Source organism: Anolis sagrei, chromosome 3 (assembly GCF_037176765.1).
Source record: "Anolis sagrei isolate rAnoSag1 chromosome 3, rAnoSag1.mat, whole genome shotgun sequence".
NCBI lineage: Eukaryota > Metazoa > Chordata > Lepidosauria > Squamata > Dactyloidae > Anolis > Anolis sagrei.
Window position 1 is genome coordinate 73285030 of NC_090023.1, and position 24711 is coordinate 73309740.

A 24711-nucleotide genomic window follows, 5' to 3' on the forward strand; every position below is an offset into this window, starting at 1 on the left:
TGAATGCAAGTAAAGCATATTTTTGAAGAAAGCCTATTGTGTCAGTGAAAATGTTTTAACTGTGTGTTTGCATTTATAATTGAAATTTGACTTACTGGTTCATTTTCAGGCACAAACGTTTAGGGGCAACTTTCCATATTGCAATGTTTTATGTTGGTAAGCTCTTTGTGTAGGCATTACTAAAAAAATCACTTGTAAGCCATCATGTCATTGCTTTCCAAACAGGAATGTGTGTGTTCATTTGCTCCACATTTATAGTGGGATATACATTCCCTCCTACAGCTGTTTCATCTATATAAATAAAAATGTAATGTTTGTTTGTGGGATTAACAGAACTCAGAAACCACTGGGTGAATTGCGGCCAAATTTGGACACAAGACTCCAAACAAAGCAATGTATGTCCTTCATGCAAATAATAATAATAATAATAATAATAATAATAATAATAATAAACCGGAAAGAACTTACCCCCCACAAAGCTAAATGCATATATACAGAGCCTGTGTTAAAAGAACACTCTCCCCCGCCCCTCGCTCCTGCATGAGGGAAGAGGGAAAAAAACCCAACCGCTGAGAGAGAGAGAGAGAGAGAGAGAGAGAGAGAGAGAGAGATGGCATGAGAGAGGATTCAGAGAGAAAGAGAGAGGGGGGAGGGAAGGAGGGACAGAGAGAGAGGGGGGGGACACCCTCCTCCAGATCTCCCTCCTTTCCTTTCCTTCTTTCCTGTCCACTGGGCTGCTGGGAACCAACAGAGAAGGGATTGTGTGTGTGTGTGTGCCCAGAAAGTTCACCCATACTGAGTTATGGGAATGAATTCTGGGAAATGAAGTCCAGTATTCAAAGAAAGGACAAAAAGGCACACTCTGTGAGTTAGGAAAGGCTGTCCAGGAAGGCACAATCAAAACACTCCCAAAAGATGGCCATCCATTTTTAATTTACAGCAACCCTGGGCTATAACATATCTACAATATATATCTATATATCTATTATAATAATATCTATCACTCTATAATAATATATATGTCTATGATATCTATATGTCTTTTTTACTTACTTTATTTTACTTACTTACTTTACTATATGCCTATAACAATATATCTATATATTGTATATTATTGTTATAGATATATGTCTATAACAATAATATCTACATTTCTATCATAATATCTCTAATAATGTCTATATGCCTATAATAACATCTGTAGGTCTATAATAATATCCATATGTCTATAATTATAATATCTGTCAAAAATATCTGTACATTTATAACAATAATACCTATATGCCTATAATATCTATGTCTATAATAATAATAAAATCTATATACACATATAATAATATGTATACATCTATAATAATAATAATAATAATAATAATAATAATAATAGCTATATAATATCTATAAAAATAACAATAAAATAATAACATCTATATGCCTATAATAATATCTATAGGTCTGTAATAATATCCATACATCTGTTGCCCGTTTTTGCTCGAAAGATATTGAACCTTATGCTCCTTCTATTTTTTTATCATTTATACTAATTTATGCAATGCTTTTAATATTTATTTATTTATTTATCGTGTCATCAGCAACCATTGTATTACAATTCCAACAGAGCAAAACAAACACAGAGATTAAAAAGAAAAAGAAAAAAAAAAAAAAAAGAAAGAAAGAAAAAAAAAACCACACAGATTTTGTAAATTTGGTATTTGGTTAAATGTCCTTTGACCAGTATCTGGCCACTTGGAGTGCCTCTGGGGTTGCCGCAAGAAGGTCCTCCATCGTGCATGTGGCAGGGCTCAGGGTGCATTGCAGCAGGTGGTCAGTGGTTTGTTCTTCTCCGCACTCGCATGCCGAGGATTCCACCCTGTAGCCCCATTTCTTAAGATTGGCTCTGCATCTCGTGGTGCCAGAGCGCAATCTGTTCAGCGCCTTCCAAGTCGCCCAGTCTTCTGAGTGCCCAGGGGGGAGTCTCTCATCTGGTATCACCCATGAATTGAGGTGCTGGGTTTGGGCCTGCCACTTTTGGACTCTCGCTTGCTGGGGTGTTCCAGCGAGTGTCTCTGTAGTTCTAAGAAAACTATGTCTTGATTTAAGTCGTTGACGTGCTGGCTGATACCCAAACAGGGGATGAGCTGGAGATGTCTCTGCCTTGGTCCTTTCACTATTGGCTGCTACTTCCCGGCGGATGTCAGGTGGTGCAATACCGGCTAAGCAGTGTAATTTCTCCAGTGGTGTGGGTCGCAGACACCCCGTGATAATGCGGCATGTCTCATTAAGAGCCACATCCACTGTTTTAGTGTGATGAGATGTGTTCCACACTGGGCATGCATACTCAGCAGCAGAGTAGCATAGCGCAAGGGCAGATGTCTTCACTGTGTCTGGTTGTGATCCCCAGGTTGTGCCAGTCAGCTTTCGTATGATGTTGTTTCTAGCGCCCACTTTTTGTTTGATGTTCAGGCAGTGCTTCTTGTAGGTCAGAGCACGGTCCAAAGTGACTCCCAGGTATTTGGGTGCGCTGCAATGCTCCAGTGGGATTCCTTCCCAGGTAATCCTCAGAGCTCGGGATGCTTGTCTGTTCTTAAGGTGAAAGGCGCATGTCTGTGTTTTAGATGGATTAGGGATCAGATGGTTTTCCCTGTAATAGGCAGTAAGAGCACTTAGAGCTTCGGAGAGCTTCTGTTCTACCATCTCAAAGCTCCCTGCTTGAGCAGTAATGGCACGATCGTCAGCATAGATGAAACTCTCTGTCCCTTCTGGCAGTGGCTGGTCATTTGTGTAGATGTTGAACATGGATGGAGCAAGCACGCTCCCCTGAGGCAGGCCGTTCTTCTGTTTCCGCCATCTGCTTCTCTGGCCCTGGAACTCAACAAAAAAGCTCCTGTTTTGTAGCAGGTTTCCTATGAGGCGGGTGAGGTGGTAGTCCTTTGTGATATTATACATTTTTCTCAGGAGGAGGCGGTGGTTCACAGTATCATAGGCTGCTGACAAGTCTATGAAGACAGCTCCTGTGATCTGCTGCCTTTCAAAGCCATCTTCTATGTGCTGGGTCAGGTTCAGCACTTGCGATGTGCAGCTTTTGCCTTTTCTGAAGCCAGCTTGCTGTGGGATCAGACAGGGGTCTATATTTTCCATAATTCTATGCAAAATAAGTCTCTCCAGAACTTTGTAGAGGTGGCACAACAGGGAGATTGGTCTGTAGCTTTTTGGGTCATTACGGTCTTTGCCTGGCTTCAAGATGGCGATGACTCTTGCTTTCCTCCAGATTTTGGGGATCTGACAGGATGCAGTGCAGTTGTTCATCAGCTCCAGCAGCCAGCGCCTTGCTTTTGGACCAAAGTTCTTGATTTGTTCCATCCGTAGATCATCCAAGCCAGCTGCTTTGCCATTCTTACATTTGTTGAGAGCCATGTCCAATTCAGTAGATGTAAAGGGTTCATGGAGGTTGTTGTTCTCAATCTCCGGCTGTCTGGCTATTGGTTTCTTTCCTACTTTGGTGGCAAGGTTGGGTTTCCCATTCTTCAAGAGTTGGTGTGCTATCTGATCTGCCTTTATGTTGGCATGGGTATTAGTTTGTGAGGGATCGTTGCTCAGCCGTCTCAGCAGCCTCCACGCCTTCTGGCTGCTCCTGCCCATGTCGACCTCTGTGATCAACTTGATCCACTGTTCTTTCTTGGCTTCAGAGATGGAGGACACAATGCTCTGCGCTGCCTGAAGAGTCTGCTCACTGAATGGGTCTTCGTTGTGGAGCCTGTAATAGTTTTCCAACAAGGCAGCTGTTTCAGAAGTAATGCCCTGGAGGTAGTGGGTTCTGCAGCCTCTCGGTATAGAGGCCCGTGAGCAGGTTTTCACTATTTCAATAAAATGTTCGTATTCCTCAGGGACTGGCGCGACCGATGTGATCATGTCGTCTAACATGTCTGAGAATTTAGTCCAATCTGCCTTTCTGAAGTTGTATCTTCGTTTAAATCGAACTTCCTGAGGCCTTATTGTTGGGAACAGTTGGCATATTATTGGTCGGTGCTGTGTGTTTGGGATTGGTGGTCCCACTGATTTGGTGCATTGCTGTACGATGCTGTCGCTCACAAATAAGAGGTCTGGGTTATAACCTCGGTGCCATCTCCCGCTGTTGTAGGATGGTGGGAGCTTGCTATCATGGATGAGTGATAGTTTGTGCAGTTCAGACCAGGACAGGACAGCCTCTCCATTTCTGTCCTCTTGGGCATAGCCCCATACAGCTATGGCTGTTGAAGTCACCAATTACTACCGCCCTTTGGTGCCTGTCAAAGTTCTCGGGGGAGGAGAAGCAGAAATCTTCATTTGGGGGCTTGTACACAGAGGTGATGGTGATGTTATTAAGCTCTACTGTTATAACCTCGATATTGTTTTCTTCAGTGTTGTGGGCACTGCTGACTTGGAGGCCTGGTTTGACAAAGACAGCACTTCCATACTGCGCATGTGGTCTTTCCGCTACTAGGATCATTCCTGGAACTTTGGGTCGTTTCTGTCGTTCATCCCTGTGTGTTTCTTGGACACACAGCACGTCACATTTCTTATCTCGGCACAGTTCATAGAGCAGTTGTTCTTTGGCAGCTGACATTCCTTCGATGTTGATTGCGATTATTGTCATGGTTGGTCCTGAAAAGGACCGTTGGTTGTTTTGCTTCCTTGTTTGCATGCTTCAAGTCGTCTCCGGTTGCTTCTGGGTTGAGAGAATCGGCCGTCTATGAAGACGTTGCCCAGGGGACGCCCGGATGTCTTGCAATCCTGCGAGGAGGCTTCTCTCATGTCCCCCGCTTTTAATATGAAATAAATAAATAAATAAATAACATCTATAATACTAATACCTATATAGTTTTAATAATAATATTTGTATATATAATAATATCTTTATGCCTATAATAATATCTATATGTCTATAATGACAACAACAATAATACCTATATAATCTCTTTGAACTGGGTTATATGGCAGTATGGACTCAGGTAACCCAGGGCCCTTCCACACATCCATATAACCCTTTGGCCTTGAGGAGACTGAAATGGGCCTATCTTAGCTTGACACTTCGCCACTTCAGTTGTGTATTGATAGTATAGACACCAGCTCTTCCTCTTTTCTTTATTTGCCATTTCTCCACAATGGGCCACAGCAACGTGTGGCCGGGTACAACTCAAAAACCACTGGCTGAATTGAAAAATGGAATTTGGACGCAATACACCTAACAGTCCAACGAGTGTCCATCAACCCTAAACACACACACACACACACACACACAACCCCAGCGGAACAGACTTAAAAACTAAAAAATACACCATATATACATATAAACATACACTCATGCATATACACATACACACATGTATATATATGCACAAACACACACAAATATACACATATACACACATACATATACATACACACATATATACATATACATATGCACACACAAATATACTTACATACACACATATACATATACACATGCACACATGCACACACACACATATATACACACATGCGCACACATGTACATATACACATACATACACACATATATACACAGAAATATGCATATAGATAAGCACACACGTATACACAATATGCACGTACACATATGAATACACAAATATATATATACACACACACACAAACACACAAAACACATATACACAAACTGGGCCACAGCAACATGTGGCAGGGGACAGCTAGTCTATATAAATAAAAATGTAATGTTTGTTTGTGGGATTAACATAACTCAAAAACCACTGGATGAATTGCCACCAAACTTGGCCACAAGACACCTACTAACCCAAGGAGTGTCTATCACTCAAAATAAGGCGATTTTGTCATTTGTGAGTTGTATCTGCTGGGATTTATAGTTAACTTACACATTCTGAACTCCAACAATGATGGAATTGAACCAAACATGGCATAACAGGACTTCCATGACCAACAGAAAACACTAGAAGGATTGAACATTGACCTTGACCTTGGGAATTGCAATTCACCTACATCCAGAGAGCTCTGTGGACTCAAACAATGATGGATCTGGACCAAACTTGGCACAAATATTCCATATGCCCAAATATGTACAGAGATGGATTTTGGGGGAAATAGACCTTCACATTTGGGAGTTGTAGTCACTGGGATTCACAGTTCACCTACAATCAAAGAGCATTCTGAACCCCACCACCGACAGAATTAGGGCAAACTTCCCACACTGAACCCCCCATGACCAACAGAAAATACTTAAGGCCAGCCACTCCAACTCCCTTCACCAGGGCAAGAAAACGTAATCAAAGCCCTCCCAACAAAGAGCCACCCAGCCATAGATATAGATAGATATGATTCACACACACACACACAGACATAGTAGCATAGATTTGAAAGGGACCCCTAGAGAAAGACAATTATATGTTGCATGTTCCAGAGTAGGCAAACCAGACAATCACCACATTAACACTGACAAAGAGACAGCAAGAAATAGTGTTTACCCACAAGCATAAAGACATTACATATATTAGAAGCCAACCCTTTCTAATTACTTTATTTTCCAGCTCACCAGACTGGTCCACAGCAACCTGTGGCAGGGGACGGCTAGTCATAAATAAAACTGTTTCTTCATCAATGCAAAATACATATACTCTTTAACAAATTAGAAACTACATGTGATTGCTGATAGCTTCCATAGTTTTTAGATGGGTGTAACAGTACTCTGGTCCCAAAAAAGACAGCTTTATTGTCTATGCCAGTCTGAGAAGCTACTCAGCTTATTTAATGAACACATGTAAGATCTGTATGTGGAGATTTTTTAGGGTCCTTGAACATTAAAAATAATCACTTGATTGTATAGACTTTAATTTTGTATTTAGAAGAAAGAAGTGATCTCTTTGAAACTATTGGAAAATATAAATAGCAACTTAGAATGTTGTCATAAGATAAAACTATTATCATTAGCAAAAGATAACCAAGTAATTAGGGGTTTTTTTTTGGAATAAGTTACCATGAATATTCAAGCTATTATGCAATCCCTGGTTCCAGAAAAGATCACACACATATTTCTGATGATTATGTATTTTCTTTTTAATACCAATTTTTCCAGCTTGATAAATTATGCTTAGAGTCACTGCCAGTAATTCAGCTTCACTGGGCACCAAACTTTAAAAGTTAACTCTTAAAGATCTACATGTTGAAATAGTACAGAATAGATTTGGAAATTGTTCATGCATGCATATGATGAAATACAATATAACACCAACAACACCAGCAACACATTTTATTTATATTCTGACCTCCTCCCCTAGGTACTCAGGGCAGGTTACAGCATTTACATACATAGACAGACTTCCACTGCCTTTACAATCAAATACAATGAGACACGCAAACAAAAACAAAGGCTGAGGCTTCTCCTTTCATTTCTGGCTTCTGGAGGCGGTGCTCATCTCTGGCTCTGGGGAGATGCTTTTCTCCATTTTAAAGCTGAGGATCCTGCATTGTCACCTCCTGGTTGTGTGGCCATATGAAACATATGGCTTCCCAAGTCTTTCAATAAGTAGAAAGGAACCTGCGAGAGTCTTATAACTTCAGCCTTTGGAATCCCATGGGGATCTTGGCATTTATAATAAAAACAAAACCTACCTCCAATTGTTCCAAATTGTGTGTTTGGAGCAAACATACAGTTTGGTCAGCCTGGTCAGCCACAGCTAAGTCTAAGAATGACTCCAACTCTGCTTTCCAAAGGATGTTTTAATATTTAATAATAATAATAATAATAATAATAATAATAATAATACTTTATTAATATCCCACCACCATCTCTTCAAAGGGACGCGGGGCAGCTTACAAAGCACTCCAGGGGGCACAAATAACATACAACTGGTAAAAACAGTACAAAAGTATGAAACAAGTCACATAAAAGTATAACAACAACACCCAGCAACACATGTTAAAATCAAAACAATACAATTTTAAAACAACAGTAGATAAAACTAACTACTGTCAGCTCACAGGTGCCAAGTGTCAGCATCATATGGGCCCATTCAGCCAAACATTTAAAATATGTTTGAGTCTATGGTTATTCAGTCATATTTCAGAATCACAAGATTCAACCAGCAACAGATTGGCAAATTTTGCTCTCAAACTTATTTTATTTCAACAGTATAGCTGATAAGAAAAAAAACTTTTGTCATTGTTATGCTATTGGGAAATAATAATAGAAGTAATGATGATTTGGGAGGGTGACATTTAGACCTGATTCCTATTATGAATATAAATTAGAGCTGGCCCATTGAATCAATATACTGCATAGAACAGTTGACTTACCAAGCTCCTATTAATTCAGAGGGTCTGCTTTAGTTGGAGCTAATAATTGGATTCTCTGTTTTTTTCCATTTTAAATAATTTCCATTGCATTAATTTTCTTGTACAGGATTTCAAAGCCAAATTTTGAAAGGTTTGGTGTTTAGTATATCATATTTACATCACTGGTAGTAAATTCTCTAGGTTTTGAAGATATTAATATTTTATAAGTGTTAATTTTACAATAATAACGTATTGAGAAATTTAAGAAAAGGAAAGAGGAGGAGGTGGGATGAGAAGGATAGCATGGCCAGGCACAGTGGGAAAAGATGTGTGTGAAAGGTGACATGGAGGAGAGAGATGGGAGGGGGAAGCTCAGGAAGGGGGAAAGTGCAGGAGAATTGGAAAACAGAGAACCAAGAATCTCTGGAGAAGGGCAGAAGCTGCAGAAGTGCAAAAGGAAGGTGGGAGCAGTTTGATTGCATGTGTGTGCATGTTTACTCTACTTTAATATGGTCAGCCATAAAACCCTATTTTGAGAACAGTAAAACCCTATTTTGAGAACAGTGAAAATGTGGAGCTCTTGCACCCAGTAGTGTATTCTGCAGATTAAACCATTGCATTTTAAATATCTGCATCTCTAGTGTCTGATTGGGAAAAAAAGATACTAGAGATTTTGGAGGCACTTGGCCTCAACAGTTTGACTTTTGAGGATTTGGTTATTCACACATTTGATTATTATGTTATCTCTTGGAGTTTCTAGACAGTTGGTTCCCAAACTTTTTTGGTAACAGAATCTTTCAGAAGATGCCCTCCCCGCTCCAAGAACACTAATCCTGTCCCTGATTTTCACCCAAAACCCTAACTCTGTTCCTAAGCACTGTGAACCCACAAAGTTCCTTCTTTGATTTACTCCTATTACCTGATTGCTTTTTATAATGTAGGTTAAAAAATAAAGAGATTCAATATTTGTTTCTAAAGCAGAGGTACATTGAATTTCAATATGATCTGCATATTCTGGCACTTTAAAAATTTTTCACAGCATCCTATGATGCTTTCTTGGAATCCTAGAGTTCCACGGAAAATAGTTTGAGAGATGTTACTATAGGCCAGTGGTTCCCAAACTTTGGTCCTCCAGTTGTTTTGAACTTCAACTCCCAGAAATCCCAGCCATCTTACCAGCTGTTGGGAATTGTAAGAGATGGAGTCCAAAACCTTTGGAAGGCCATAGGTTAGAAAGCACAGTTCTAGACCATCCAATGAAAGCTGACCATAGAAATTATGCTGAAGGCTTATTGAGTCCTAGAGAGAACATCTTTCTAGAAATTTCTAGGTCCTGCAGTGCAGTTCTATGGTCAACTTTCCTTTATCCTTCAAGGGTAATGAAACATTTTTAAATTAATTTTTTCAGTTTTGCAGGAGTCTTGTGTCCCTAATTCCAACAAATATGAAGGGTTGATTGTACTCTCTCCTGTATCACGTTTAACAGAAAAAGATGTTTAGACTTCATATAATATGAAATTGTGTTTAATCAAATTGAGTTAGTCTGTCCTTTTTGTTTAATAAGAAAATGTAAAAGTAATTCCAGTAACATATATTTTGTTGAGGAAGGGTGATTCAGACCGATGGACATCGATTTTACAACTGTTATCACAATGTACTGCAGGGAAATCTGACGCCTTTATTGACACTGGTATTGGTTCAGTTTCAATTGTTGTTTGTTCTGCTTTTCAGATCCAGGGTTTGGTGCCTCCATCATAGAAGGCCCCCAAAACCAAACAGTTCTTGTTGGCTCAATAGCCCGATTTAATTGTACTGTGTCAGAGGGATGGAACGTTTTGATATGGCTTTTTCATGGAGATCCTAAATTGACTGTAATATCGAATGGAACATTTTATGGTTCACCACCATTCAGTCAGAAAGGTCATGCAAGTGGTTCCACCTTTACCTCAGAGTTAATGATTGCCGATGTCCAACTAACTGATTCTGGGCAAGTAAGATGCAGCATCCAGAATGACCAGAACAATATGTATGCATATCTTTCTGTACAAGGTGTGTAGACCTTCTCATAAGCAGTCACTCTTCTGTGTGCATGTTTTTAATTCTTTGGGCTGACTGCAAGATTTGTTCACATTCACTATTTATTATTCAGTGCTTGATTACTTCAAAATTTGCGAGAATCCCATGAAACTATAAAAATCAACTTTCTTTTCTTGTGCTATAGGTTTTTGTGGACTAAAGATTACTTTGGTAGAGATATGTTGTCATCTTCAGCTGGCACATCTAGAACACATGTTTATTTATTTATTTCATATACTTGTACCCCACACTTCTCATCCCCAAAGGGGGACTCAGGGTGGCTTCACAGCAAGCACCATTTGGTGCCATCACAATGATAAAACAATCAACACATTCATTAAAACAGAACATTAAATTAGCAGTTGTTAAAACACACCAGTTAAAATCAAAGTCCAGGTCAATTCATTGTCACTTATGTCTTGCTTATGTCTTCTTCTCGCTATACACTATTCATTGGTCAAATGCAAGGTCCCACAGCCAAGTCTTGAGTTTCCTTCTGAAGGACAGGAGGAAGGTGGCCAATCTGATGTCTCTGGGGAGGGAATTCCACAGACAGGGGCCCACTGCTGAGAAGGCCCTGTCTCTCGTCCCCACCAATCGCATTTGCGATGGTGATGGGATCAAGAGCAGGGCCTCTCCAGATGATCTTAAGTTTCATGATGACAGGAGATACATTCAGACAGGTAGTCTGGGCCAGAACCATTTAGGGCTTTAAAGGTTAAAACCAGCTCTTTGAGTTGTGCTTGGTAGCAGATTGGCAGCCAGTGCAGCTGGCGTAACAGAGGAGCTGTATGCTGCTCCGGTGAGCAACCTGGCTGCTGACCGTTGGACTAATTGAAGCTTCTGGGCAGTCTTCAAAGACAGCCCCACGTAGAGCGCGTTGCAGTAGTCTATTTGGGATGTAACAAGAGCGTGGACCACTGTGGTCAAGTCAGATTTCCCAATATCTAGGGAATTGAATGGAGAAAATATAAACCGTGAAGCAAAAAAGAAATAAGAGGAAGCAGTAGATCTGTGACCTCTCTAAATCTCTTTGGCATACACATGTTAATTTGTTCATAGAATTTCAGCATCTTTGTTTTTCAGATAGCTATCCATAGTGGTGCAGCCAGAAAGTTAATGGCCTTTTCAACCCTTCCTACTTGAGATAGCCATGTTCATTATTTCAGTTGTGAAACATGCAACTAAAATATCTTTTCACTTCGCTAACATTCTATGCTGTATCATTGCTTCTACAGTCTGGATAAGTTAAAACGGGTAGGAATCAAGGTCTTTTCATGGTTCACTTTGATTCTTGTCCCAAACAGTCCCTTACCAATCTCCCCTGCTTTTCTTACCCAAATTGAACCCAGAGAATTGAATGTCTTTTTATTTCTCATTAATAAATACATTATTTATTTACAGTATTTATATTCCACCCTTCTCACCCCAAAGGGGACTTAGGGCAGATCACAGAACACATATATGGCAAACATTCAATGCCAATTTTACAATGACAAGACAGGCAACAGACAGAGCTGAAGAGCTTTCTTTGTTCATAAACATCCTCCTTTTTCTGATCAAAATGCCATGCCTAAATATCTCCCCACTTTGATGCAGTTCTTACTCACATTTGTTTTCAAACTGCTAGGTAGGCATAAGCTGAGCTAAAGGTCAGGAGCTCACCCTGACCAGGGATTTGAACAGTCAACCTTCCAGTTGGCAAGATTTATTGCAGCTTGGTGATTAACCTGCTGTGCTAAAGCCCAGCCCATACTAATGTTCAGATAAATAATAAAAACTGTTAGTATATTTTTTAATTTCTTGTTAAACCTCTAATTTAATTTCATCAATTACCTTTGAACATGTGGTCTCTAGGTGGATTATTTGCTGTAGACTTGCTCCTTCTGCAAGTGCTCCAAATTGAATAGGAGCTCTCTGAAAGGTTTGGCACCAGGAGAGCTCTGACACATCTCAAGTTCTTGTGTAATATCTGCCAGCTGCCCTTGTCCTTCTGAGAAGTGAAGGGGAAAGCAACTAGGTGGATCTACCACTTCATCTCCACCTTTATTGACTAAATAAAGGCAGAATATTGGTGGGGATTCCAGGGGAACAGATTTTTCTTTGAAAATTTCCTTCCCATAGAAATCTAGAAACTTTCTTATTCTGGTTCTAGTCTGGCATAAGATCAGGTTCCTTTCCAGAAATAGAACATTTTTGATCCAACAGATGGAGGTCCTCATTTGAACCACCCATAGGATGCCCTGTGTGGTTGGTTGTTTTACGGAGATCTTTTGTATTTTGATAAGTTACCTGGAAGTTGAAACCAAAACAGATGTTTATTAAGGAAGGGAAATATATTAACTGGTTTGCTTATATACAATTTATTTGATTAAGAGAAGATAAATTATGCCATAGAGGTTAAATAAAAGTAGTTTTACTCAGATTTGTGAAAGGTAATGACCATTGAAATTAGTGACAGAAAATGAATCTATAAAAGAGTACATAACTGAGTGGGCACAACAATTTGGACATGATAATCCATGTAGATATATGAGAGGAAATGTAGTCCAAAGACATAAAATTTATTTTCTATTGCAAATTTGGTGTACAAGCAGTATTTAATTCCAGCTGTCAAGTATGTTCCAGAGTGTTTCAAACCAATGTTGGGGATGTCAAGATAAGAAAGCCTCATGTTACAACTGCCCCCAGTCATGAACACTCAGATTAAGCCAGGGCAGCTCTGAGCAGCATGTTGTTATTTTATTTGTTACCCGCCTCTCTTAATGGCTCAAGGCACGGTACAACACAGTAAAAAAAAAAGTTCATTGAAAAACTGTAGGTTTTCTAAATTTTATCAAAAATGTTTTTGTTAGAATGTATAGATAAAGGACTAGATAATAAATATGAATTACTTCCTTGATACAACAGCAGCAAGAATATTGTTCGCTTGAAGTTGAAAATTGAATGAAGCACTGATAATGGAAGAATGGATTGCTAAAGTCACTGACTTGGCCCTAATTGTCAAATTAACATGGGTTTTGAAAGATTTGCCAATTGATATTTTTCCAGTCTGGAAACTCTTTATTGATTTTTTGAACAATAAGAAATCTAACTATTTAATAATCTCTGGTTATGTTTATTGGGATTATTTGACTGATTTTTTTTTAAAAAAAATATTCTTTTCATTATAGCCAGTACTGGAGAGTGAAAGTCCTACAGTGTTTTAGTTATATGCCTTTTCCTCCCTTCCTTTCACTCTCTTTGCTTCCTTTAGTTTCTTTACTTATATTTTAATTGTAACTTTGATTGTATACTTAGTTATTGTTAATGTTGCCAATCAATCAACCAATCAACCAATAAGAAAGAGATGTTTCAGCATGGTTACAAAATATCAACAAGTATCATCTGACACTAATTAAGGTGAAACTAACTAAATACGTACATAAATAAATATGAGCTGTTGAGAATTAAAAAATGATAAGAAAACTGTTAATTGTTTTATAGTAAGTAAGAAAAGCATTTTGTTCAAAGAAAGAAACCATCTTTTTCCCCCTAAACAGTTAATGGATCCTTGAGTATCAAAGATAACAACTTCAGTGTAAAAGAGAACCAAACAATTGAAATAGTTTGTGAAGCTCTTGGATGGGCTCCAGCCCCATATATTTTCTGGATGGAAAATAATATGTCAATAAGCAATTCAAACTACATTACCAGTCAGAGCCCAGGATCAAATGGCTTGTACAATGGAGAGAGCACCCTAAGGCTGACACCAATGACCAGTGTCAATGTGACTTGCTTAGCTGCCATAGTTGCACTCCCTAGGCCCCAGAGTACAACTGTTGCTGTCATTGTGTATCAACATGAAAGTAAGTGAATATCTTATCAGGGCACTTCTTGTTTCATTTCCAAATCATTTGTATATTTTAATGCAATCTGTTATGCATGCAAGAGAATCATAGAATGGGTTTGTGGCAAGCTATTGTGACAGAGTTTACTATGGTTGCCTATTGCAAAATGCTTTACTATTAAAAGAGGTCCGGACACTTCTTCACTTACCATCAGTGCCTTGGAAATCATATGTTTTGGTACTGCTGGCTTCTGAAGTGATTTTTGAGTCATTGGGAGATTTAGCTCCATCATCATAGCTCAGTGTTTTCCAAATGTTGGTTTAGTACTTCAAGTCCAGAATTCTTGACTGTTGGCTAAGCTGCCTAGGGTTTCTGAGAGTTGAAGTACAAAACAGCTGAAGAATTAAAGTTTGGATATCAGTGTCACAGGTACATTTCCTGATGCACGACCTTTATAACCCTAGTTATAGGACAGACCTTTGGATTCTGCAACAATACTTTCCAATGGAATCTCATCGTTTCTGTCTCCACAATCTGTCATTTTTTCTCTTTCAGGAATCTCAGTTCAACTGAGATTTCTGAAATATTTTATCTTAAAAATTCACAGCGCAGCTTATGAATCCAAAACAAATGTGAGCAGAAATTTATTCTGAGCAATGAAAATGAATTACTTTGGGTAGACATAGCAGTGGGATGTTATGGTTAGACACTATTTTTTTTTAATTTTCAGTGCAAATTGAATAGACTACACCACAGCTCATGTTTTTGCCTCAAAGTGGTGGGGGAAAATATTTGAAAAATCAAATATTTGATGTTCTAACAACCTCGGTGCCTTTTGCCCTGTAATGCTAATGTGATGAGGATCTGTTGTAATGAAACTGCTGATCTTCTCTGACATGGCGTGCAGGTCTAAAGATACAACAAAAATTATTGAAGAGAACTATTAGGATGAAATACATGCAGTAAATTTTATACACTCTGGATGGATTCAGATTAAATCATTTTAGACTGCAATACGAGAAGTAAATCCTGAGATTCTCAGTAGAAATTACTTCTAAATAGGCATGCACTTCCAGACCAATAAGTCCTAATGAACTACCAGAACATAGAATCTAAACTGAGATGTCAGGTCATGCCTATGCATTCTTGTCTCTTTCTCTTCTCTCACATACCTTAATTTATCTCTATTTTCAAAACATGAATTCTGGAATTATAATCTCTTGACTATGAATCAGGATATGAAGCCAGGATCATATTAAGGAAAAATAATAAAAGGAATTTAATTCCAAAAACCTCAATTGGGAAAACATTATTGGTCTTTGAGTCAATAGAATGAAAAGAATTCCTATGGGCTATTCACTAAAATTCATAGGAAACCACATATGTTGCTTATAAAAATGTTAATTTATTGTACTGCTTAACATTTATTAATTTTTATTTAATAGAATCTGGTAATGACGATGCACGAATCCGAACAATAATTTTAGCAGTTGTGTTGCCAATTGTGGCTATACTGCTTGTGATCCTCATTATTCTGCTTATTGTATGCTGCAAAAGAAAAAAAGGTACGTGTACTGTCTAGAGATGGTTATGTTTCTTCAAGTTTACAATTACAGATAGTGAAAGATTTGGCCAAAAGAAGGTATGTTTATGCCATTGTCAGGTTTGTGTTTGTATTTTATCTTGTAAGCAAATTATACTCCTCATCATTGGCATGTAAGATACAATATGACCAGCAATGATTTGAATGGAGTAACAATTGCTATTAGGAGTTGAAAAAGCAATGTGCTTTACCTGCTCATAAAATGCAGTAATATTGTTCCCCCATCAAACCATTATAGTTAGTATAATAACATTTTGGAATTTAATTTACCTGCTATTTCCTTTCCAGCACTGTTGGGTATGGGGACTGGGTTATAAATCAGAAAAAAGATAATCAAAGCATGCTGCTTTTGCTGTACTGGGTATGGCCCAGTTGTCTGGGCTATTTACTTCAAGCAGTTAATTTCCTTCAAGCAGTTAATTTGTTATATTTGAGGGCTTGCAATAGATTGGTCTGCTACAGAACCCAATCTCCTTTTGTTGTGAAAACTATGGACACTGAGCCCCATTGAATGAAATGTGAATTGCCAGATATTCCAGTATTGCAACTCATAAAATAATGTCTCCAGTTCTGTCTTGTGCTATGGGATGTCCAGTACAGCAGAAGCCTACCTGGATGCATGAACATGATGAAAGACTGTGACATCCAAATGAGCCCTTTCTACTTCTGGTCTTCAAGGACCTTAACAAAATAAAAATGGAGTCCAGGTTTCCAAAGAAAAGCACCTCAGAAAAAACGTGGTTGTTGTTATGTGCCTTCAAGTAGTGTCCAACTTATGGTGATCCTTAAGTGGACCTGTCACAGGGGTTTCTTTGGCAAGGTTTGTTCAGAAGAGGTTTGCTATCGTCTTCCTCTGAGGCTGAAAGACCATAACCTGCCTAAGGTCACCGAGTGGGTTTTCACAGCCGAGTGGGGATTCAAAACTGTTGTCCAGAGACATAGTCCTATGCTTAACCCACATCACCACATCAATTTTCAGTGACTATATAAAAACTGTGAAGTATAGACAATGATACAAAATGAATTAACGGGTAGGGAGAAAGCTGAGTAAAACTACTGGTACCATATAGTCATAGAATCATAGAATCATAGAATCAAAGAGTTGGAAGAGACCTCATGGGCCATCCAGTCCAGCCCCCTGCCAAGAAGTAGGAATATTGCATTCAAATCACCCCTGACAAATGACCATCCAGCCTCTGCTTAAAAGCTTCCAAAGAAGGAGCCTCCACCACACTCCGGGGCAGAGAGTTCCACGGCTCTCACAGTCAGGAAGTTCTTCCTAATGTTCAGATGGAATCTCCTTTCTTGTAGTTTGAAGCCATTGTTCCGCGTCCTAGTCTCCAAGGAAGCAGAAAACAAGCTTGCTCCCTCCTCCCTGTGGCTTCCTCTCACATATTTATACATGGCTATCATATCTCCTCTCAGCCTTCTCTTCTTCAGGCTAAACATGTCCAGTTCCCTAAGCCGCTCCTCATAGGGCTTGTTCTCCAGACCCTTGATCATTGTAGTCGCCCTCCTCTGGACACATTCCAGCTTGTCAATATCTCTCTTGAATTGTGGTGCCCAGAATTGGACACAATATTCCAGATGTGGTCTAACCAAGGCAGAATAGAGGGGTACCATTACTTCCTTAGATCTAGACACTATGCTCCTATTGATGCAGGCCAAAATCCCATTGGCTTTTTTTGCCGCCACATCACATTGTTGGCTCATGTTTAACTTTTTGTCCACGAGGACTCCAAGATCTTTTTCACACGTACTGCTCTCGAGCCAGGCGTCCCCCATTCTGTATCTTTGCATTTCATTTTTTCTGCCAAAGTGGAGTATCTTGCATTTGTCACTGTTGAACTTCATTTTGTTAGTTTTGGCCCATCTCTCTAATCTGTCAAGATCGTTTTGAATTCTGCTCCTGTCCTCTGGACTATTGGCTATCCCTCCCAATTTGGTGTCATCTGCAAACTTGATGATCATGCCTTCTAGCCCTTCATCTAAGTCGTTAATAAAGATGTTGAACAGGACCGGGCCCAGGACGGAATCCTGCGGCACTCCACTTGTCACATCTTTCCAAGATGAAGAGGAAGCATTAGTGAGCACTCTCTGTGTTCGTCCACTTAACCAATTACAGATCCACCTCACCATAGTTTTGCCTAGCCCACATTGGACTAGTTTCCTTGCCAGAAGGTCATGAGGGACCTTGTCGAAGGCCTTACTGAAATCCAGGTACGCTACATCCACGGCATTCCCCGCATCTACCCAGCTTGTAGCTCTATCGAAGAAAGAGATCAGATTAGTCTGGCATGACTTGTTTTTGATAAATCCATATTGACTATTAGCGATGACTGCATTTGTTTCTAAGTGTTTGCAGACCGCTTCCTTAACAATCTTTTCCAGAATCTTGCCCGGTATCGACGTGAGGCTGACTGGACGGTAGTTGTTTGGGTCATCCTTTTTTCCCTTCTTGAAGACTGGGACCACATTGGCCCTCCTCCAATCTGCTGGAACTTCTCCCGTTCTCCAAGAACTCTCAAAGATGGTTGCCAATGGTTCCGAAATGACTTCCGCTAGTTCCTTCAATACTCTGGGGTGTAGTTGATCTGGCCCTGGGGACTTGAACTCATTAAGAGCAGCCAGGTATTCCTGGACGACTTCTTTCCCAATTTGGGGTTGGATGTCCTCCAATCCCTCATCCACTCCATCTTGCTGAGGTTGAAGACTCTCTTTTTGTGAGAAGACTGAGGCAAAGAAGGCATTAGGTAGTTCTGCCTTTTCCCTATCCCCTGTCAGCATTGCCCCATCTTCTCCTCGAAGAGGTCCTATCGCCTCCTTGTTTTTCCTTTTTCTACTGACATAAGAATAGAAGCCCTTTTTATTGTTTTTAATGTCCCTGGCAAGCCTGAGCTCGTTTTTTGCTTTAGCCTTGCGGACCTTTTCCCTACAGGTGTTGGCTATTTGTTTGAATTCTTCTTTGGTGATTTCTCCCTTTTTCCACTTATTGTGCATGTCTCTTTTGTGTCTTAGCACAGTTAGTTCTTTGGACATCCATTCTGGCTTCTTTGCACTTGTCCTATTTTTTTCTCTTTGTTGGTATGGTTTGCAGTTGCGCCTTGAGTATTTCACTCTTGAGAAATTCCCATCCATCCATAACTTGTCTTAGTTTCGGCCTTCCTTTGTACCTCAAATTGCAGGAGCACATGGTCACTTGCCCCTAAGGATCCTACCACTTCGACCGCATCGATCAGGTCCTCCGCATTTGTTAGGATGAGATCAAGAGTAGCCAATCCCCTTGTTGCCTCTTCTACCTTCTGGACCATGAAATTGTCTGCAAGGCAAGCGAGGAATTTGTTGGACCTTGTACTCTTGGCCGAGTTTGTTTTCCAGCAAATATCGGGATAGTTGAAATCGCCCATGACTACTACATCTCTTCTCTGTGCCTGTTTGGTCAACTGTTGGCAGAAGACTTCATCAAGTTCTTCCTCCTGGCTTGGGGGTCTGTAGTAGACGCCTACAACGACACCTTTTTGAGTCCCAGTTCCCTTGATTCTTATCCAGATGATTTCAAGCTGGTTTCCCAGATTGCTGTCTTGAATCTCTTCTGCAGCATAAGAGTTTTTGACATATAAGGCTACTTCGCCTCCTCTCCCCTTTGTTCGGTTTCTGTGAAAGAGGTTATACCCCTCGATATCTACATTCCAGCGATAGGAGTCATCCCACCAGGTTTCAGTGATCCCTATGATATCATATTTGTGGTGTTGTGCTAAAAGTTGGAGTTTGTCTTGTTTATTTCCCATGCTCTGTGCATTAGTGTAAAGACATGTGAGCCCCTGAGATCTTCTCTTGTGCTGTTTAATTGGGATTATTGTGCTTTTGGTACTTGGTCCTTTTTGTGTTTGTGCAGCCCTCCGTTTAGCCTTTTGGCAATTCCCAGACATTATGGGTAAAGTAGTGTTCGCAAGGCTCTTGTCCCCCTCCCCTGGTGGACCTAGTTTAAAGTGCGTCTAATGAGGTTTGCGAGTCTGTGAGCAAAAAGGTGTTTTCCTACTTGTGTGAGATGCACCCCATCCCTTGCCAGTAGGCCATCCTCCAGGAAAAGCAGGCCATGGTCGAGGAAGCCAAAGCGTTCCTCCTGACACCATTTTCTAAGCCAGTCATTGACCTGTACTATTTTTCTGGCTCTTGTGGGTCCATGTCTTACAACAGGGAGGAGGGATGAAAAGACCACCTGTACATTACATTCTTTTAGCTTTGCTCCTAGAGCTCGAAAATCATTTGTGATCTTTTGAAATGTATGCCTTGCAGTATCATTGGTTCCTACATGAATCAACATGAGGGGAGGACGGTGATAGGGCTTGAGGAGCCTGGTGAGCCTCTGAGTGATATGGTGTATTTTTGCCCCCGGTAGGCAGCATATTTCTCGAGCCATCCCATCCGGTCTGGAAATGACAGCTTCCGTTCCTCTAAGGAGGGAGTCGCCTACTACCAAGACCTGTTTACTTTTGGGAATGACAGGGCCCCTTTTGTGCAATGTAGTGTGTAGGTCTCCAGAAAAGTGATCCTGTTGGTGTGAATTGTGTAGGTGAAAAGTGTTGTCCTCCTCCTCGACATCCCCGGTGCATTCGTCAAGGACAATCCATTGAGATTCGTCCAAGAGCCTATGGTTCTCCTGTATGTGTTCCTGTTGCACCTGGTCTATGGTTGGGGATGGTACACCTGCACGATTGTGCAAGTGTGAATGTTGTGAAGTGTTGTCCCAGTCAGGGCTATCCCCCACACACTGATCAAGGATCACTCATATTTACAGTGACAAGGAGTCTATTCCTGCTTGTTATGTCAATATCATGCATTTTGATGGATATCCAGAAAAAATCATTTTCTATTAATAAGGAGAAGGTAAACCTCTCCTGGTGCTTCATGGAGGAGGAAAAAAACCCTCTGTTATTATTTGTGCCATCTCCCCATCTTTATTCTCACAATACCAATCTGCTTGTCCTGCTGTCACCTCCCCATGGCACAACCTTGCCTTTCTTCTTGTCTTTGGTGCAGAGGTAGAAGTACTACGACTGCCGTTAGGAATGTTTGCTTGCTACCTTGAAAAATGGAGGAACTGGGAAAAGTCAGATAACAGGCATTTGAGGCTTTATGTGTTTTTTAAATTTTAAAGTAGTGGTAACTAAAGGCACCAGATCCCATTTGATCCTTTGAATAGACAATGAGTAGCAAGTTTGTTGTTGTTGTTTATTCATTCAGTCGCTTCCAACTCTTTATGACCTTATGGATTAGCCCTCGCCAGAGTTCCCTGTCAGCCGTCACCACACCCAGTTCCTTCAGAGTCAAGCCAGTCATTTCAAGGATGCCATCCATCCATCTTGCCCTTGGTCGGCCCCTCTTCCTTTTTCCTTCCATTTTCCCCAGCATCATTGTCTTCTCCAAGCTTTCCTGTCTTCTCATGATGTGGCCAAAGTGCTTCATCTTTGCAACTAATATCCTTCCCTCCAATGAGTAGTCAGGCTTTATTTCCTGAAGTATGGACTGGTTGGATCTTCTCGCGGTCCAAGGCACTCTCAGAATTTTCCTCCAACACCACCATTCAAAAGCATCTATCTTCCTTTGCTCAGCCTTCCTTACGGTCCAGCTCTCACATCCATAGGTTACTACAGGAAATACCATTGCTTTAAGTATGCGGATCTTGGTTGCCAGTGTGATGTTTCTACTCTTCAATATTTTATTGAGATTGGTCATTACTCTCCTCCCAAGAAGTAAACGTCTTCTGATTTCCTGGCTGCAGTCTGCGACTGCAGTAATCTTTGCACCTAGAAATACAAAGTCTGTCACTACCTCCATGTTTTCTCCCTCTGTTTGCCAGTTATCAATCAGTCCAGTTGTCATAATCTTGTTTTTTAATGTTTAACTGTAACCCAGCTTTTGCTCTTTCATCTTTCATCTTGATTTGAAGGCTCCTCAGCTCCTCCTCGCTTTTGGCCATCCAAGTGGTATCATTTGCATATCTAAGGTTGTTAATATTTCTTCCAGCAATTTTAACCCCAGCCTGGCATTTGTCAAGCCCCACACATCGCACAATGTGTTCTGCATACAAGTTGAATAGGTTGGGTGAGAGTATACAACACTGTTGCATGCCTTTCCCAATCATGAACCAGTCTGTTGTTTCATAGTCAGTTCTTACTGTTGGTCCTTGATCATTATACAGATTCCTCAGGAGACAGACGAGGTGACTTGGGATCCCTATACCCCCAAGAACTTGCCACAGTTTATTATGATCCACACAGTCAAAAGCTCTAGAATAGTCAATAAAACAGAAATAGATGTTTTTCTGAAACTCTTTGCCTTTCTCCATTATGCAGCGGAGTCGCAGGTGCTGTAGGCTTTATTTCCGAGAAAGGTACAGCCAGAACCACCTCTGAATATTCCTTGCCAAAGAAAACCCCATGGAATTCATTATAAAATGACAGGTGATTTGGAGAGGCATACATGCATACATGGTGCTTTAAGCATGTCATATGAAATAGAGTTTCTTCATAGCTAATGAAATATTTTTTGCACTCAATTCAATGAAGAGAACAGTCTACATTAGAAGAGTACTTCTTTCTGTTTGAAAAAATGAGGGGCAAACTATATGATCTATTTAATGCATATGCCAAAGAGGTGCTTCCTCATGTGGTGTATTTGTATCCAGGGCCAAATTTTTTACTTTCTTTAATCTAGACTGACTACCAGTATGCGGAATCCCCTCTAAGCACTGATGTGACTGATATTAATGCAAGATTAACACTATGAAAAATATGGGTGTTATTTTCTAGTAAGTTCTTAAACTTGTGCATTCTATTTTAAACTCTTTCTTTCTTTTTTCCAGAGTCAGACTATCAAAAGGAGGTGAAGAAGTAAGCTGATTATCATGTTGTTGAAGGCTTTGGTGGCAGGAATCACTGAATTGCTATGAGTTTTCCAGGCTGTATGACCATGTCCCAGAAATATGGCCATACAGCCCAGAAAACTCACAGCAACCAAGCTGATTTTCACTTGCTGAATGAAAATTTACATGTATTACTATATGATGAACTATGTTTTTCTTTAGAAGTGTCTACAGCTGGCCCTCTATAAATGCTGGAAATAATAAATACAAAATTAACCCAAGAGAAATTAACCTCTAGGAATCTACAGATCATTCAGTGTGACCATAGAGTTGTTCTGTAGAATCTAGAGTTGCCTAGAAATAACACATTAATTAAATCTTCGAATAATCAAATAATCAAATCCATAAAAAATTAATCTGAAAATGTCAAAGGCTGACTGAATATCATTTTGAATAGCTCAGAATTGTAGAACTGAGTGTGCATCATTTTATTTGGGGTTAAAGTTTAGGCTTAATAATGGTGATATTACATTCCTGGGGAAATATAGTGAGATAGATGGATAGATAGATAGATAGATAGATAGATAGATAGATAGATAAGTAGATAGATAGATAGATAGACAGACAGACAGACAGACAGACAGACAGATAGATAGACACACACACACACAAACTATTTCAACGGTCAGAGAAATATTCTATGGAATCCTGGGGTTTGTAGTTTGGTAAGCACTAGTGGAGCTTTCTGGATGAGAATTTTAAATGCCTGTAAGAAGGCCTGCAGGCTTCCAATCAGAGAATAATTGAAATTGCAGACATGTTAAGAGGGAAGGAAATTATTAGAAAATAGTGATTGCAACATAATACAAACCTGGAAAACTCTGATCCATTTTAAGCATGCTATAGTAGCTGTTGCAGTTTCAGCAAGGATTCTTTTGCCACAGTTGCAATGCAGTACTCAGAGGTAGGACTGGGCTGAAAACTGGAATGTTCAAGACTTATTATGTTTAAGACTGTAACTCCATTGTATGCTTCTGTACTTTTAAAAAAACTTTCCACATAAATTGAAATTTTATATTCTGGAGACAACACTAAGTGCAGGATGCCAATCTCCCATATAATAACTTAATAATGCTTACTGCTGGAGTTCCTTACATACTTATGGGGCCATGTCACATCCAGTGCTAAAGAACAATTCAGCATTCTGTGCCCAAGTCTACGCAAACTTGAGTCACCTTAAGTTTTTTCTTTCCTATCTCTGCCTTTTATGAAGCCCAAATGAAAAATAACCTATGACTCAGTTTTGTATTTCCTGTTCCTGATTTGCTGTCATTTGCAGGAACCAGGAGTTGTGGTTTAAAATAAACCTGACCTTATTAAGGAGGCCAGATTCATCAACCCATTGTTGCAAGCTGGCTTTTTAATCAATTGCCTAGAATTTATTTTTTAAATATGTTTCATTGCTCATACATGCAAATCAAGCCAAGAATCAGTGTAAGCAATGCTGAATTATGATATATATATAGCAAGCAACCTTACTGTTGGAGGAATGATGAGGAAAAACAACATGATCCCAAGACATGGGTTTAGAGAAGTTCATACGTTTAATGCTAAATTATGGTTTAGAATTTGTGCAATTCAAGCTGGAGTGCACCCAATTTCAAATTGAAATTTCAGAATGCAGTTGAAGCAGGGGCCTGGTTTTGTAACAGGGCTTTCTTATAGGAGCATTCACAATTGGTGCTTGCAGTATATTCCACAGGAGGTCACTGTGCACCAGAATAGTTCACTTCTTTGAAAATTAGCAATGATTACAGTAAATGTGCTGAAGATCGTGATGTATAGCATTTTGGTGGTGCAGAAACAAAACTGGAACACACACGTTTATTGATAGTAATGGCAAGCCAAATAAGATTCTTGGCTTTTCTAAGAATTATTGGACAACAACCTTTTAAAGGACAATACTCGACAGTGAATTGTCAAAATGAGTTTCAACTGCTTACAGTGGTGAAAACTAGTTGTCTTCCTGTTAA

At 39.8% G+C, this 24711-nt stretch overlaps 1 protein-coding gene across 1 annotated transcript in view; it reads left to right on the forward strand.

Annotated features, from left to right (window-relative positions):
* IGSF5 (immunoglobulin superfamily member 5) overlaps positions 1–24711 on the forward strand; it is a 51056-nt gene that overhangs the window by 11494 nt on the left and 14851 nt on the right. The window contains exons 4-7 of the mRNA XM_060770309.2: positions 10036–10353; positions 13923–14228; positions 15656–15775; positions 22679–22706. Coding sequence (XP_060626292.2) covers positions 10036–10353; positions 13923–14228; positions 15656–15775; positions 22679–22706 — 772 coding nt within the window. The remainder of the gene's footprint in view (positions 1–10035; positions 10354–13922; positions 14229–15655; positions 15776–22678; positions 22707–24711) is intronic.